Source organism: Sciurus carolinensis, chromosome 3 (genome assembly GCF_902686445.1).
Source record: "Sciurus carolinensis chromosome 3, mSciCar1.2, whole genome shotgun sequence".
NCBI lineage: Eukaryota > Metazoa > Chordata > Mammalia > Rodentia > Sciuridae > Sciurus > Sciurus carolinensis.
Window position 1 is genome coordinate 93,022,839 of NC_062215.1, and position 18,062 is coordinate 93,040,900.

At 34.8% G+C, this 18,062-nt stretch overlaps 1 protein-coding gene across 1 annotated transcript in view; it reads right to left on the minus strand.

Annotated features, from left to right (window-relative positions):
- Lrp1b (LDL receptor related protein 1B) overlaps positions 1–18,062 on the minus strand; it is a 1,852,169-nt gene that overhangs the window by 786,102 nt on the left and 1,048,005 nt on the right. The window contains 1 exon segment of the mRNA XM_047543195.1: positions 2,021–2,201. Within this exon segment, the coding sequence (XP_047399151.1) occupies positions 2,021–2,201 (181 nt within the window).

Genomic DNA, 18,062 nt, shown 5'->3' on the forward strand with positions numbered 1-18,062 from the left:
AATAAATTCAAACTTCTTATCAATATGTTGAAAACATCTGCATATTTATAGTTTCATCTGCTGTGATGTTTCTTCACATGCTCTCCGTTCTGTACTTATTTATTGTTACACCTTCCACTCCCCACCTTCCAGAAGACACCGGCTGGTTCCTGAGTGTTAATAAGCCTATGCTTGTTTTTGTAAACCACTGTATACTTAGCATAGAACTCTGAACCTGTCATATTGTTAGGGAAGAATGTGTGTGTATGTTTGTGTGCGCTTAAATAGGCAAATGTGTGCACATGCACGTTTTTGCTTATACACACATACATGTGGTTTTTGTTTTTGATGTTAATGCATAGCAGCACCATTTCGTCTTAAAAAATAATATGTTTGATGAAAGAGGTAGAAAAGTAATTCTTTATAACACCAGAGGCAAATGTAGAGTTAGTTGGTAAGCAGACTGACAGGGATGCAGACATTTTCTTAATGTAAAAAATAAATTCATGTCAATCAAAAGTGCCCCCAAATAGAATAAGTTATGTGGATGATGTAGGTTTCAAACACGTGGTAGGTTTGCCTACCACAGAGGTGTTGAATGGGGTTTCTGAATTGATAAGAAAGATGGAACTAGTGGCTTCTAAATTTTCTTCCAAGTCATATGATTTTATGGCCTCAATATTTAGCTCTCTGAGGACAATAAAGAATGTTTATTTGAATAATGAATTAGAAAACATTTTTCTCTAATAGAATACTAAGAATAAAGATGCCAGTTAAAGACATTTGAAATTTCTTATTTCAAATAGCTCTGGACAATTTGGAATATATATTTTTTCTTAAAACTAAAGGTGCCTTGGTATAAGGACAGACAACAGCCTTGGTTTGAAAGTCACACAGTAGAAAAAAAAATTATGATGTCTTCACATAAAACCATTGAACTTCCTTTATTATAATTATGCCTTTATGAAAACATACAATTTGTTCTTCCACAGCCTAGAAGAAACACCTTGATTGTGTTTGGATAAATTCTCAACCCAAATGGTTCTACGAATTGCACTTCAATGACCTCTGTTTATGAGGGTTTTCTATTAAATTAAGTAAATATTTTCTTTATGTGTACAGTAAGGTATAAAGAATTTTGTGGTGCTATTTTGAAGAAAACATGATGTATAAGTCATGGAACTAGAAACACACAAACTGCACATAAAATATGTAATGCATTCATTTGATTCTGAATTTCTGCTGGGAATTTCCACGTTTTTTTGATATTTCTGTGAGTATAGTTTTACATTCAGGTAATAATAGCTCTGAATAAAAAAAGAAAGGGAAATATATTATCAAGAATTGCATAAAATATTTTGTCCTAAACAAGAAGCATGTACTATAAAGTGATGTCTGTGTTTGGAAATTATGGTCATATCTAAAATTATATGATTATCAACCTACACTCTCAAAAGCAGTGGAGTGCAGTGGCTAAGAATAAAGTCTTGAGACAGAATGCCTGGGTTTATAGAACTAACTAACATACTAATCAAACGACCTTTCACAGATCAGTTAGCTGTTTCTCCTTTATGAAAGGGATAGGGTAGGATGATAAAAGCAAGTAATTTATAGGATTACTGTGAAGATTGCAGCTAGGAGTACAAAGTGTCTTGCCCACAGTAAATGTACAAAAATATTTGTGATTTTTTAAAAAATACTGTAAATTGCAATATCATTTTTAAAAGTAAATTGATGGATATCCTGATTAAACAGATTAATTATCTTGGTGTCAGAGTGCCTAACATGGAGTATTACAGTGCTCTGTGAGTAAATCAAGTAATAAAGACTACACAAATAATTTATTTCAGTTCAATGCATTTTGATATTTTTATTCAATATATTTTCTAGAAGAAATCATCAAATGAGTAACCTTTCCTAATCAGACCACAGATGTGTGAATTCACTTATTCATATGAAATTTAAATAAAATATACCACTACCAAGAAAACAAAAAATTCTTTAGTATCATTTTTCTGATGTAGATTTTTTTATTGCATACCCATTAACTGGATCCACCACAATTCCTCTAGGATGTGACATTTCTCCTTCTAAAAGAGTCTTCCGACTCTGAGAAGCCTTTTCTAGCCTGGCCACATTAATTGTTTTCCTATGGCCATCATTTGTCCAGTAAAGGTTATTTCCAATCCAGTCCACAGCAATTCCCTCTACGTTATCCAGATCTGTAAAAAAAAAAAAAAAAAAAAAAAACAAAGAAAAATAAAACAAAAACAGTAAAGAAACTAATTTTTAAATAGCAGTGAAATTAGTGTCCACTACTGATATTCTACTTAGTAAAGTGTTTATTTAATTCAAAGAGGAATGAGTTGTGATCCATCAATCATTTATGGATGTAGTTTTCTCAAATATCACTATTCCAGAAATATTTTTCAATTTTATCTTTATGCCCTTTCATGTGAATGATGGATCCTCTCTCTTCAAATAGATTTCTCCATTTGAAACAAGTGCGGAGAAATTAATCATAATGGTGTTTTAAATGAACTTCAATATATTGTTATTGAGAGTTATTTGCAGTAAAACAGGAAAATATAAATAATGTGAGCAAAAAGGCATAAATACAAATAATGAAAATACAGTATAGACTGTGAAAATATAAATCTAGTACTATGATATCATGTCCATATTTATAATGTGTAATCTGAGTGACCAAAATAATCATAATGCCTTCTTGTCAAAAGACAAACAGATACATCCAAAGTATTTAAAAGACTAAAAGAGGGTTTCATATCACAGAGTTGCATGAACGGTGAATCTTAAAAACTCACTGAAACACTTCTGTATATTTTAGGCTTATTTTAAAAGGACTCTATTATAAGCTTCTATAAAATACAGACAGTGATAAATCAAAGGTTATAAACACAGAATATTATGATTTCATCTGATTCAAACCTTTTTATTTTACAAAAGGGGAAAATCCAACACTTCAATGTGAAGGTATCTTCTTATGGTCTATTACTCAGGAGACAGTAGAATTGGAATAAAAATCTAAGTTTCATGACCCCAAGTGCAGAGACCTCCAAAACTGCTCTTCTATGGTGAATTTCTGCAGCATCCTGTCCTCACTTTATGCCATTTTGTTAATCACACCCCAAACTCCCCACAACATTACTAAGATAGTTCTACTCTTGTTCTGCAAGAAAAAAATACTGTGAATAATGTCTTTTTTTTTTTTTTTTTTTTTTTTTTTTGTGTGTGTGTGTGTGTGTGTATGGTGCTGGAGATTAAATTCAGGGACTCATACAGGCCAGGCAAGTACACTGCCCTGAGCCAAATCCTGGACCCCAATTTGTCTTCCTTCAAAACCAAGAAGATACGAAACTAGAACTTACTGGACAAAACAATAAGTAATGTAAATTAGAGACAGAGCTATGTATTCACACATACTGAGAAATCTAAGCTCACAGTTCCTCATAAGCAGGTGTAATGAATATTTATTTTTATCATATTTACTAGTAATGACTCCTCTGGTTCTGAAAAAAAAAAAAAATTATTTTGTGACCCTTTCTACTAATCAACATGTGCCCTGACTCAGGATGACTAATAAAAGTGATTTGATCTAACTCAAAATCCCATTATAGTGACTCAGATATGTTCTCAATTTCACTAAGCTATCTGCTTCATTACCATACAATATGAGGAATTTTCACAGGTTAATTGTCCTTATGCTTAGAAAAAGTTTAATTTTATCTTCACTTTATTGACATTTAATTTTACTGAGCACTTTGCTGTTCTGACACAATGGAAAGAGAGCTGCTATTTACTTTCTTTTCTATGTGTCATAGACTGCAGCTGATTTTTATTTTGCTAGTTGGTTTTTAAAAATTATGTTGCACTTGAAACCTGCTCAAGCATGGACAGTCTTCAAGTTGGATAACCCTCTCAAATTTAAAACTTTCCTTTTGACATCTGACTTGAGACTTTTTTATTTTTCCATAGAAGCAGTTGCAATACAGGATGGATGGAAAATTCACATTTGGCGCTTAGATAAATATGTGAGTCACTCTCATCATTAATTTCTCTATGTGTAAGATGAAGATAAAAGTAGCATCTGTCCCTAGGGTGATGACAAGGAGTAAATTAGCTACTGCATATAAAACATTTTAACATAGCCCTGGAATATAGTAACTTATTAATACATGTTAACTTTTCATCAGTGTATCAGGATTTTTTAAAAAATTATGTATGCTCTGGCTATTTTCTTTATAGATGCTACTAGATAGAAATATACCTTTATGTTTGTTCAATAATATTTCCTTGCATTTTTACCAGCTGCCGACTTCAACTAGAAATATTACATATAGAGTCATTCATGAATAAATAGGGAAAACAGAATAGAATTCTAAGAAATTGAATTTGGAAAGAAATATTCTCCAATTGGTGTATTTTGTTTTTGAAAATTGGAATGCTTGAACAGTGCAATGAAGTAGTGATTAGGATCAGAAGTTTGGGAACCACACTGCTTCTCAGGATCTAACTCACTAGCTGAGTAACTCATTTATTTTCTTCTCTTCATTTTCCTTATCTTTAAAACAGATGCAATGACAATGTTTAACCCACAGGATTTTTGAGGATTCAATGATTAAAGATAAGTGAAATTCTTAGAACAATGGTTGGCATATAGTTAATGGTATATAAATGTTGCCATTATTATTATTAATAGTATCATAATTATTAGTCTTCCCTTTAGCTAGCTATCTAGTCCATTAAGATAGTAATGAAACAATTAGCCTAGAGTGTTTTTGTAATGTATTTTATTTGTATTTCAAGTTTTTTTTCTGTTATAGGGCAAATGAGGTTGAATTTAATTTTAAAATTAGAAAACATAAGATAATCTATATGCAAATTTGAAATCTTTTTATCTATCTTTATTGGAGCAGGGAAGAACTTTCTCTCTTACTGAAAAAAAAGCCTGAATAATCAATTAATCTGTATCTCCACAAACATACATTGATAAGTGAATCATTCTGCATTTATATTATTTGGTCTCTGCTTTCAACTAGTCTATGACTTAGAAAGAACACGAAAATATATGTAGAACATTTTACTTTTATTCAAAGTTAGTTTGGGGCTTGTCTGAGATTTACTAATAAGAACTCTAATGAAAAATTTCTTGGTCAGGAACATATGAAGATTTATGGCATTCAAATGCCAAATAAACTTAAGTAAATATAGAAATACTATTTAATATATCAGGGAAACATGACTATTCAATGCAAGGAAGATGTTGGGTAAAGAAAAGAAAATAAAGTAGATTGCTTTTCATAAATTTGGGAGTTCGGTAGTCTAAATCCTGAAATCCACACTCACTATAATTATTACTATTTCATAACCAAAGAGAATGATTATTTTCAAAATTTGGTCCAAATCTCCCTTGGCTTTCACAAAGTACCCCTTCTCATATCAATAAGCAAGGATTCTCAACATGTTTATATATCTTAAAAATAATTCCAGTAAATTTGTGTGTGTGTGTGTGTATGAAAAAAATAATTCAGATTAGATTTTGAAGCTGGGGATATTGCTCAGTGGTAGTGCTCTTGCCTAGCATGTTCAAGGTCCTAGATCAGATCACTATCTTCCATGCTATTTGAAGAAACTGGACATGTCACCATATACTTCAGAGAAAAAGCAGATTTTTTCATTAACTACCTGAATATTTAAGATTAATCCCTAAAGTTGGGGCTGGGGATGTGGTTAAGTGATAGAGTGCTTGACTGTCCATGCTTCATAGCCTGGGTTTGATGTACAGCACTGGGGGAAAAAATTAACCCATTAAGTTTTATGTTTTCAATTCTGACTATTTCAATGGAATCAACACAAATGTATTAAAATAGGTTAGAAATCATAATCTGGAGTTCATATATGTTTTATGTAAATATTTTCAAATCATTCACCTATTTCTTGAAAAAAGACTTCTAAAATTATCATGATGATTTCATTATTCCATTAAGTGATAAAACTTCTTGTATAATTTAAGTTTTTATTGGTGTTGCACATATGGGACAATGGGGAAAATGTATTAATACATTATTTTTCCTCAAATTATTAGAATTTCTATAACATTTTCCTTTGTGAAACACTGTACTAGTAATTTCAAAATAACTTAAGTAAACGCCATTAGGGAAACACAGTGCCTACAGTTTTCCACATTATCCAAATACATCTGTTCTTAGCATGCACATTATTTTTCTGAGAACAAGAAGTGTATATATGAGTGAATAGAATAGTAACTTACCTTAAATAGTTAAACCTGCAGGCTGCATGTAACATGCCTGCATGTCTTCAGGTGCCAGTGATGTCTTACCTAGCCTCAAGTCAGCACTTGGACAACTCTCCTGCCTCTTAGTCTTGTAGTTCAATTAATGCAGGTTCTCTGTGCATTTCAGTATAGCCTGAGGCATCACAGCTCCTTTGTTTCTGACATGAGTGAATGATGTTGATTTAATTAACTCTGGCTGGTTAAGTTTGCCTACAGAACTTGCTATCTCATGGGGTTTCAGAAATTTTTGGCCACAGACTTTAGTGTTCTTGTGATCTGTCCCTAATAGCCATTTGAGGTTGATGCTCTCCTCATTCCTATCCCAGGTCTCTCTTCAGTCATTAGTCAGGAAGTGTGAATAGACAATTACATTCAGTCAGAACAAAAGATCTTGCTGTTGGATTTAAACAAAAACATAGACTGTACAGAAGGGTCTTATATTCCAAATAGAACATATTAAAATGACAATTTCCTTAATTATTAGTTACATTTTGTCAGTTTTGATGGGTATGCATAGAGTTATCTCATCTTTTATATGATCAGCATATGTAAGAATAAAAATAGTGCCATTGTATGCATCACAGTTACCAGTAAATTAATTGAGAATAATAATGAAAATGAGAAGTGTCAAGAATGATAAAGAACCGAGATTTTACCATACTTTCAAGCTTAAGAGTTTGCCTGTTTGTGTTTCATAGATACTGGTAGAAGACATGAAATCTGCAGGTCAGATATAAAGAACTTTATTACTCATGCTACAACAAGCAGCATGATCTTAAGCAGATTGATGTCAGCACTCTTTAATTCAAAGTCTCCTAGGGTCAGCTGGGGAAGGACCGTACGGATGTTTTCCCACACAGTGAATGGGAAACCCCTGAATTTAGAAAACCCAGGTCTACCACAATAAGATTGTAAGCAGATATGCTATTAGCACAGGAGGGGGACTCAATCATCCATGACTTTTTCTATACAAGGATCCTTAAAAGGACACTACAGAATAAAAGGAAGTAAGTGTCTTCTAAGATTTGGGCACTTTTATTGTGTTCCCCTAGGCTTAATGTAGTGAAATTTATTCCCACTGTCAGGCATGAAGAAGGTTAAAACTGTGGTGTTTAGAGATTTCAGGGTGAGGGCTTTGGGAAGTGATTAAGATTAGACAATGCATGTGTATGATAGAATATTACTCAGCCTTAAAGAAGAATGAAATTATGACATTTGCGGGTAAATGGATGGTGCTGGAGAATAGCATCTCTGTGAAAAAAACCAATCCCAGAAAACCAAAAGATGAATGTTTTCTCTGATAAGCAGATGCTAATTCATAATGAGGGGTCTAGGGAAGAATAGTAACTTTAGATTAGGTAGAGGGGATTAGAGGGAGGTGAGGGGTATGGGGATAGGAAAAATAGTACAATGAATCAGACATTATGACCCTATGTACGTATATAACTGTATGATTGGGTGAGACTCTACATCATGTATAAACAGAAGCATAAGAAATTATGCTCCATTACATATGATGTATCAAAGTGCATTCTACTGTCATGTATAACTAATTAAAACAAATTTTTAAAATTTTTTAAAAGATTAGATAATGTCATTAGGGTTTTGCTCCATGTTGAATCCTGGTGGTTTTGTAAGAAGAAGGAGAGATACCAGAAAAGACATACACACACATACATGTTCCCTGTCTCCGGCAATGTGGTTTCATGTTTCTGCTTGGGACCTGTCATACCAGAAAATAGGATTCTTAGATTTGGGCCCTCAAACTTGGACCTCTAGACTGAATCAAGTAAAGCTCTTCCATTGAAACTTACATACTGTGTAGTATTGGGTTATTAGCAACAGAAAAAAAGAGAGCAATACAGTATCTCAATTAAGATATGAAAAAGTGTTAGGAAGTCATGTAGAAAAGTTCCTGGAAACTCATTATTTGGGATCAATAATAAATGCAGTCAAATAGACCAAATAAGTCTGTCTAAAAATATAAACAAAAATATTAATTTCCAGAATCCATTTTATTTCTTCCATGTAAATTTTCTATTGATTTGTACTACCCTACCTTAAAGCATATTGTTTATGTTGCTATGTGTGATGACTGATTTCGCGTGTGGATTTGCCTAAGCCACGGTAAGCAAATATTTGGTCAAATGTCAATCTGAATGTTGTCATGAAGGGAGATTTTAGATAATAGTAACATTTCAATCAGTAGACTTTGAGTAAAGCAGTTTGCCCTCCATTATGGGGATTGGTTTCATTCAATAAGTCCAAAGCCTTCAGAGAAAATAAAATGAGATCTCAAGACAAAGAGGAAATTCCTCTCCAGACCGTCTTTGAGATTGAGCTGCCATATAATCTCTTCCTTGGTTGTCTAGTCTGCTGGACTTCCCTGTAAGTTTTGGACATTCCTGCCTAGGCCATACATATATATTGCAGTGGAGAAACCTGACTAATACAGCATTATCATGCCTGTAACCCGGAAATGTTCCTCCTGAATTACCTGGGATGAGAAAAAACACTTTTCACATTCATGTCCTTCAGGTGAAACACAGAAAATTATCTATTATGAAGGGCAGAGTAACTTCCAATTTAAGAAATCCCCTAGAGATATACAATGGGTTTATTATTTTATATTATTCCACTAAAAACTTTGGGATAATATCAAAGACCTCATTGTGAATTGGGAGAAAGTCATTTCCATGAACACCCTTTTATTACCCAATTCTGCCTACTTACCAAATAAGAAAAAGGGATAAAATTGCTTTATCTTCTTGAACACAAAATATCATAGCTATTTTTAGGCATTTCTTTTGCTCCTGTAAAATATTTTTATTTTATAAAAAAAATAAGAATTTGGAACCTATCACATCAATAGTAAATTATTTGATCTCTTTCATATTAGAGGAAAAAACAACTCTATTAGTAGCCACTTCAGCAATTTAGTTTCTTAGAAAGTGACTTTTTTATTAGATGTATGTTCTAATATGTTTCATGATTTTGCACTAGGTCATGGAAACATTCAAATAGTTGCTTCACTTTAATTGATAATTTCCACTGAACATTTTTTATGCCTACTGGGGATTTAAGCTCCACTCTTAACCTTTTTAAATTTTATTCTCAGGTAGGGTGATCAGAATTCTTTCTCTGCTTCCTGTTGCCTTGTTCTGAGATGCTTTCCTCCCCCAAGCCCTTCCACCATGATGTTGTGCCTCACTGTGGACCCAAAGCAATGGAATTGAATGCCTGTGAACCAAGAATTCTGAAACCATGATCCCCAAATAAACTTTTCTTCTCTACATTTTTCTTGTCTGTTCTTTTGATGACAGCAATGAAAAAAAGCTAATTAAAACAGTGTCCTCCCAAAATTTATATGTTAACCATGAACTTGTTGCAAGATATTTAGGTTATGACAGTAAAATCTTCACTACTGGTTTTTGCGCCCTTATGAGTGGCCAGACAGCTCTCTAAGTAAAATAATGCAGAGCAATTTATCTAATTTACATAAGTAAGCATGTAGTACAGCACTCTTCAAGGAACATCTGCAGGTCTGAAAGAAAAAGTATAATTTGAAGCCAGGCAAAAGGAAGCTGAGACTTTGATTCAGGAAAGCATGTTGAAGAGGTGACTTGTTTGTATTAACTAAAAATCATCATGCATTTTTAATACAAATATTATAAAATTTTAAATACATTATGATAAATATGTGAAATTTTAAGACATGCCTAAAAATTCAACAGGGAAGATGATTATAAAAACAATTTTGGTGAACACTAAAATAAATTTTCAATAATCAAAAACATAAATTTTATTGTTCCTTATTTTAGAACAAAAAGTAAACGTTCTCCATTCTTAATTCCCTTTTATCAGTATAATTACTATTTCAAAGTAGATACAACCAAATTAAGTGCCTGTTCAACCACTTAATGAATGTTTATTAGCTAATATATGTGAGGTACTGTTTAAAAATAAAGACTTATCACTGAATGAAACATAACAAAAAATTCTCTGACCTCTGGAAACTCCCATTCTAGTAGCAGGAAATAAGGAATATCCAGGATTAGCACTAAAAATAAAAAGTAATGAGGTAAAGGGGATAAAGATTTGGGCTGGGTACATGTGTGGATGTGCAGCTTTGTGTGGCTGGTCAGAACAAGCTGAGTAGTTTGTAAGCAAAGCTCTCTAGTAAGTAAAGATTTGTATAAGACTATCTAGTCAAAAAACATTCCAGACACAAGGAACAATGTGCAAAAACCCTGAGTGGACCATGCCCAGGGCATTCAGGGGAAGACAAAAAGAATATTAGAATCACACAGATTTTAAAAGTTACATGCAGAAAGACGACTTTAGCAGCATTTCCCCCACACCATGAAAATAAAAGTCATTTTGTGGGACACTTGAGAGGTAATCATATGTGAAATTTCCATGAATAATAGAAATAATTAAACCATTTTTTAATTACTTGCATTTATTTTCAGAGACTTCTTATGGTTGCAGGAAAAGGCAGTTTTTAGTCTACCTTGAGTGTCCCTGAACATTCTAGCATAGTTTGCCAAATGGCAAGGCTTATCTGTCTACAGATTCCAGCGAATTTGTACCGATTAGTCACAGAGGCAACCAATTCAGTCAAGGGGCCTAAAGGACAATTGCTGAGTAACTGCTCACTCAACAGAGGAGGGGACCAGAGAGCATGCTACTTGCTACAAAGCTGGCTGCTAGCTCAGAAAGTGCTCATCCCAAGACCCCAGGGGAACTCAGCTGTGACATAACCCACTACTTAGCATACATCCAATACATCCAAGTACATCATGTCACTCCATGAGACTCTGAGAAAGAATTTTGTATGACTATGCTGATACTCATACTGTTTGCTGTGCTTTGAATAACGAGCTGTCCTGTCTCATCTTGTTTTCTATTTTTGCCACCTATGTAGTGGTGGCAGGTTGACTCCCTGAAATAGTGTGTCGAGGTTTCTCAACTTTGGCACCACTGATATTTTATATCTAAAAATTCTTCATTGCAGGGGTTTTTCTTATGCATTGCACAATGTATAGCAACACCAGTCTTGGTCTATCAGATGCCAGTGGCACCTCCCCCTCCTTGTGGATCATTTGGGTATAATGGGCTTAGTGCAGTGCCCTTACAAGAAATGGTCAGATAGCAATGGAACTCTCTTCCCTTAAAATAAATTCTTTTAATTGTATAGTGACACCACAGAGCCTTTTGGTTTGTTTGTTTGCTTTTAATAGTGGTACTGGACCCAGGGATTTGAGCATGCTAGGCAAACACTGTACACTTAGTCATATCCCCAGTGACCACAAATAAAATTAATGTATAATGATTCCAAATGTTATCAAATGTCCTATGAAATACAAAAGCACCTTGCTTCAGAAGTTGGACTTTTACCTTTAAAGTAAGTGATATTTCTCATATAATTTTAGTTCAATATGATTTCTCTAGACATAATTTTTTTTGCTTTCAAATAATGTTTCTCATCCATTATGTGTGTGTGTGTGTGTGTGTGTGTATGTGTAGGAGCCCTGGGGATTGAACCCAAGGATTTGCACATGCTAGCAAAGAGCACTACCACCAAGCTATATCTGCAGCCTACTCTACATAAGAATATTAAATTAAATTTTGGGAGTTAATAAAGTAGTAAATACAATTTTTTAATAAAGAATACAACTGCAGAGTGGGTCAAATTTTATCAAAATTCTACATATGTAATATACTTTAAGAAAAGAAATGTTAAATATATCATGGCTAATTGCAATGGAAAATAATTTAAAATAGTTGTCTTAGCATGATATATTTTTATGTGTAGCCCTGTATATCTTTTCCTTAAAACTTAAAAAAGAATACTATTTTACCTGAAATAATATCAAGTTAAATCTTAAAATCTGAAATTCTTTAAAACATAATAAAAATATCCTAAGAGTTAAAATGTTAATGCGACAAGTCCCCGAACCAACGGAGAGCTTCGATCCACAAGCAGCCTCTGGGATCAGGGCAGGGCAGCCAGAGACCTCTTCAGGCGGCTCTGCCCACTCCGGCCGCAGGCTCTCTTCACGGGGCAATCCAAGATGGCGGCCTAGAGGGTGACTGCACCCCCAGTCGCTCTAGAACCCAGGAGTTAAGAAGGGGAAGCATTGAGAGACTCGGACTGAAATAGAGCCACAGGTGAGTCTGCCCACAGGGTAAAGCTCGGCCCGGGTGGCAGGCCCAGATAGAGGTGGCTTATCGGAGCCGGGCAGGGCAGCTAGAGTCTTCCCAAGGTAGCCTTCCACACTCTGGCTGTGGGCTCCTCCCACACGGCCAGCTGCACAGTGCAGGCCCACAGTGAGAGCATTTCCGCACAGAACCAGTTCCAAACCGTGGAACCAGTAGGGGGCTAGGGGCAGTTTTCTTCGGATGCGCTGCTTTATCAGATTCCTCCAAGACATCAGGCTACTGAAGGCTGGGAGGTGATACACTGGAAATCTACAGGGACACTATAAGCCAATAGCGGAAAACTGCAATATCTCTGGGTCCCACTGACAGCTGACCAATATGAGAAAACAAGGGAAGAAAATGTCCCAAACAAACCTAGATACTACATCAATAAAACCCAATGACAGCACAGCAGAAGAAATGTCAGAAAGGGAGTTCAGAATATACATAATTAAAACGATCAGGGAAGCTAATGAGGAGATGAAAGAGCAAATGCAGGCATTGAAGGAGGAGATGAAAGAGCAAATGCAGGCATTAAATGATCACACCAATCAACAGTTAAAAGAGCAAATACGGGAAGCAAGAGATCATTTCAATAAAGAGTAGAGATACTGAAAAAAAACCAAACAGAAATCCTTGAAATGAAGGAAACAATAAACCAAGTTAAAAACTCCATAGAAAGCATAACCAATAGGATAGAACACCTGGAAGACAGAACCTCAGACATTGAAGACAAATTATTTAATCTTGAAAGCAAAGTTGGCCAAACAGAAAAGATGGTAAGAAATCATGAACAGAATCTACAAGAATTATGGGATATCATGAAAAGGCCAAATTTAAGAATTATTGGGATTGAGGAAGGCTTAGAGAAACAAACCAAAGGAATGAACAATCTATTCAATGAAATAATAACAGAAAATTTCCCAAATCTGAAGAATGAAATGGAAAACCAAGTACAAGAGGCGTATAGAACTCCAAACATACAAAATTACAACAGACCCACACCAAGGCACATTATTATGAAAATACCTAACATACAAAATAAAGACAGAATTTTAAAGGCCGCGAGAGAAAAGAATCAAATTACATTCAGAGGGAAACCAATAAGAATATCAGCAGATTTTTCAATCCAGACCCTAAAAGCCAGAAGGGCCTGGAACAACATATACCAAGCCCTGAAAGAAAACGGATGCCAACCAAGAATCTTATACCCAGCAAAACTTACCTTCAAATTTGACGATGAAATAAGATCCTTCCATGATAAACAAAAGCTAAAGGAATTTACAAAAAGAAAGCCAGCATTACAGAACATTCTCAGCAAAATATTCCATGAGGAAGAGATGAAAAACAACAATGCAAATCAGCAACAGGAGGCACTAGCCTAAAAGAATAGCCAAATAAAGGAGAAACCAAAACATGTCAAAAACAAATATGAGTCAATTGACTGGGAATACAAATTGTATCACAATAATAACCCTGAATGTCAATGGCCTGAATTCATCAATCAAAAGACACAGACTGGCAGATTGGATTAAAAAGAAAAATCTAACAATATGCTGCCTGCAAGAGACCCATCTCATAGAAAGAGACACCCATAGACTAAAGGTGAAAGGATGGGGAAAAACATACCATGCTCACGGACACTGCAAAAAAGCTGGAGTATCCATCCTCATTTCAGATAATGTGGACTTCAAACCAAAACTAGTCAGAAGGGATAAAGAAGGACATTACATGCTGCTTAAGGGAAGCATAAATCAGCAAGACATAACAATCATAAATATCTATGCCCCGAACATTGGCTCATCCATGTACGTCAAACAAATCCTTCTCAATTCCAGAAATCAAATAGACCACAACACAATAATACTAGGCGATTTTAACACACCTCTCTCACCACTGGATAGATCATCCAAACAGAAATTGAATAAAGAAACTATAGATCTCAATAACACAATCAACAATTTAGACTTAACGGACATATATAGAATATACCATCCAACAAAGAACGAATATACTTTCTTCTCAGCAGCACATGGATCCTTCTCTAAAATAGACCATATTTTATGCCACAAAACTACTGTTAGCAAATACAAGAAGATAGAGATACTACCTTGTACTCTATCAGATCATAATGGATTTAAATTATAAATAAATGACAGAATAAAAAACAGAAACTTCTCCAATACCTGGAGACTAAATAATACACTATTATATGATGAATGGATAACAGAAGACATCAGGAGGGAAATAAAAAAATTCTTAGAAGTAAACGAGAACAAAGACACATCATATCAAAATCTCTGGGACACTATGAAAGCAGTACTTAGAGGAAGATTTATTTCATGGGGTGCATTCAAAAAAAGAAGTAGAAATCAACAAATATACGACTTAACACTACAACTCAAAGCGCTAGAAAAAGAAGAGCAGACCAATACCAAAAGTAGTAGAAGACAGGAAATAGTTAAAATCAGAGCCGAAATCAACAAAATCGAAACAAAAGAAACAATTGGAAAAATTAACAAAATAAATAGTTGGTTCTTTGAAAAAATAAATAAAATTGATAAACCCTTAGCCACACTATCAAAGAGAAAGAGGGAGAAAACTCAAATTACTAAAATTCAGAATGAACAAGGAAACATCACAACAGACACGAGTGAAATACAAAACATAATTAGAAGCTATTTCGAAAATCTATACTCCAACAAAACAGAAATCCTCGAAGACATCAACAAATTTCTAGAGACATATGAATTACCTAAACTGAACGAGGAGGACATACACAACTTAAATAAACCAATTTCAAGCAATGAAATAGAAGAGGTCATCAAAAGCCTACCAACAAAGAAAAGTCCAGGACCAGATGGGTTCTCAGCCGAGTTCTACAAAACCTTTAAAGAAGAGCTCATTCCAATACTCCTCAAACTATTCCATGAAATAGAAGAGGAGGGAACCCTCCCAAACTAGTTCTATGAAGCCAATATCACCCTGATACCTAAACCAGACAGAGACACATCGAGGAAAGAAAATTTCAGACCAATATCCTTAATGAACATCGACGCAAAAATTCTCAACAAAATTTTAGCAAATTGCATACAAATATATATTAAAAAGATAGTGCACCACGATCAAGTGTGTTTTATCCCAGGGATGCAAGGTTGGTTCAACATTCGGAAATCAATAAATGTCATTCACCATATCAACAGACTTAAAGTTAAGAATCACATGATTATTTCAATAGATGCAGAAAAAGCATTCGATAAAATACAGCATCCCTTCATGCTCAAAACACTAGAAAAAATTGGGGTAGTGGGAACATTCCTTAACATTATAAAGGCCATCTATGCTAAGCCCATGGCTAATATCATTCTAAATGGTGAAAAACTGAAAGCGTTCCCCCTAAAAACTGGAACAAGGCAGGGATGCCCTCTTTCACCGCTTCTATTCAACATCATCCTTGAGACTCTAGCCAGAGCAATCAGACAAACCAAAGAAATTAAAGGGATACGAATAGGAAAAGAAGAACTCAAACTATCCCTGTTCGCTGATGACATGATTATATATTTAGAGGAACCGGGAAATTCCACCAGAAAACTTTTAGAACTCATAAGTGAATTCAGTAAAGTAGCAGGTTACAAGATCAATGCTCATAAATCCAATGCATTTTTATACATAAGTGATGAATCTTCAGAAAGAGATATAGGAAAACTACCCCATTCACAATAGCATCGAAAAAAATAAAATACTTGGGAATCAATCTCACAAAAGAGGTGAAAGACCTCTACAATGAGAACTACAGAACACTAAAGAAAGAAATTCAAGAAAACCTTAGAAGATGGAAAGATCTCCCATATTCCTGGATAGGCAGAATTAATATTGTCAAAATGGCTATACTACCTAAAGTGCTATACAGATTCAATGCAATTCCAATTAAAATCCCAATGATGTACCTTGCAGAAATAGAGTAAGCAATTATGAAATTCATCTGGAAGAATAAAAAACCTAGAATAGCTAAAGCAATCCTCAGTAGCAAGAGCGAAGCAGGGGGTATTGCAATACCAGATCTTCAACTCTACTACAAAGCAATAGTAACAAAAATGGCATGGTATTGGTACCAAAATAGACAGGTAGATCAATGGTACAGAATAGAGGACATGGACACAAACCCAAATAAATACAATTTTCTCATACTAGACAAAGGTTCCAAAAATATGCAATAGAGGAAAGATAGTCTCTTCAACAAATGGTGCTGGGAAAACTGGAAAACCATGTGCAATAGAATGAAATTAAACCCCTATCTCTCACCCTACACAAAACTAAACTCAAAATGGATCAAGGACCTTGGAATCAGACCAGAGACCCTGCATCTTATAGAAGAAAAAGTAGGTTCAAATCTCCAACTTGTTGGCTTAGGATCAGACTTCCTTAACAGGACTCCCATAGCACAAGAAATAAAAGCAAGAATCAACAACTGGGATAGATTCAAACTAAAAAGCTTTCTCTCAGCAAAGGAAACTATCAGAAATGTGAAGAGAGAGCCTACGGAGTGGGAGAATATCTTTGCCAACCATACCTCAGATAGAGCACTAATTTCCAGAACCTATAAAGAACTCAAAAAACTCTACACGAAGAATACAAATAATCCAATCAACAAATGGGCTAAGGAAATGAACAGACACTTCACAGAAGAAGATGTAGAAGTAATCAACAGATATATGAAAAAATGTTCAACATCCCTAGTAATAAGGGAAATGCAAATCAAAACTACCCTAAGATTTCATCTCACCCCAATTAGAATGGCGATTATCAAGAATACAAGCAACAATAGGTGTTGGCGAGGATGTGGTGAAAAAGGAACACTCATACATTGCTGGTGGGGTTGCAAATTAGTGCAGCCACTCTGGAAAGCAGTGTGGAGATTCCTCAGAAAGCTTGGAATGGAAACACCATTTGACCCAGCTATCCCACTCCTTGGCCTATACCCAAAGGACTTAAAATCAGCATACTACAGAGATACAGCCACATCAATGTTCATTGCTGCTCAATTCACCATAGCCAGATTGTGGAACCAACCTAGATGCCCTTCAGTTGATGAATGGATAAAGAAACTGTGGCATATTTATACAATGGAATATTACTCCGCAATGAAGAATGATAAAATTATGGCATTTGTAGGCAAATGGACGAAATTGGAGAATATCATGCTAAGTGAGATAAGCCAATCTCAAAAAACTAAAGGACGAATGATCTCGCTGATAAGCGGATGAGGACATATAATGGGGGGTGGGAGGGGTTAGCATTAGGTTTAGGGTTAGGGATAAGGAGAGCGGTAAGAATGAAGGAAAGAAAGACTGTATAGAGGGAAAAGAGGGGTGGTATGGGTGGGGGGGAAGGGAAAAAAAATAAACATCATTGCCCTATGTAAAAAAAAAAAAAAAAAAAAAGAGTTAATGCGACTTCTTAGAAGTTTGGTGGCCCCCGAAAAAGACACCAAAATCCCCAATCTTCACTGTTCTTGGTCAGATAAGTGGGTCTGCAGAATAATTCAGTTCCCATTACTTGGTGA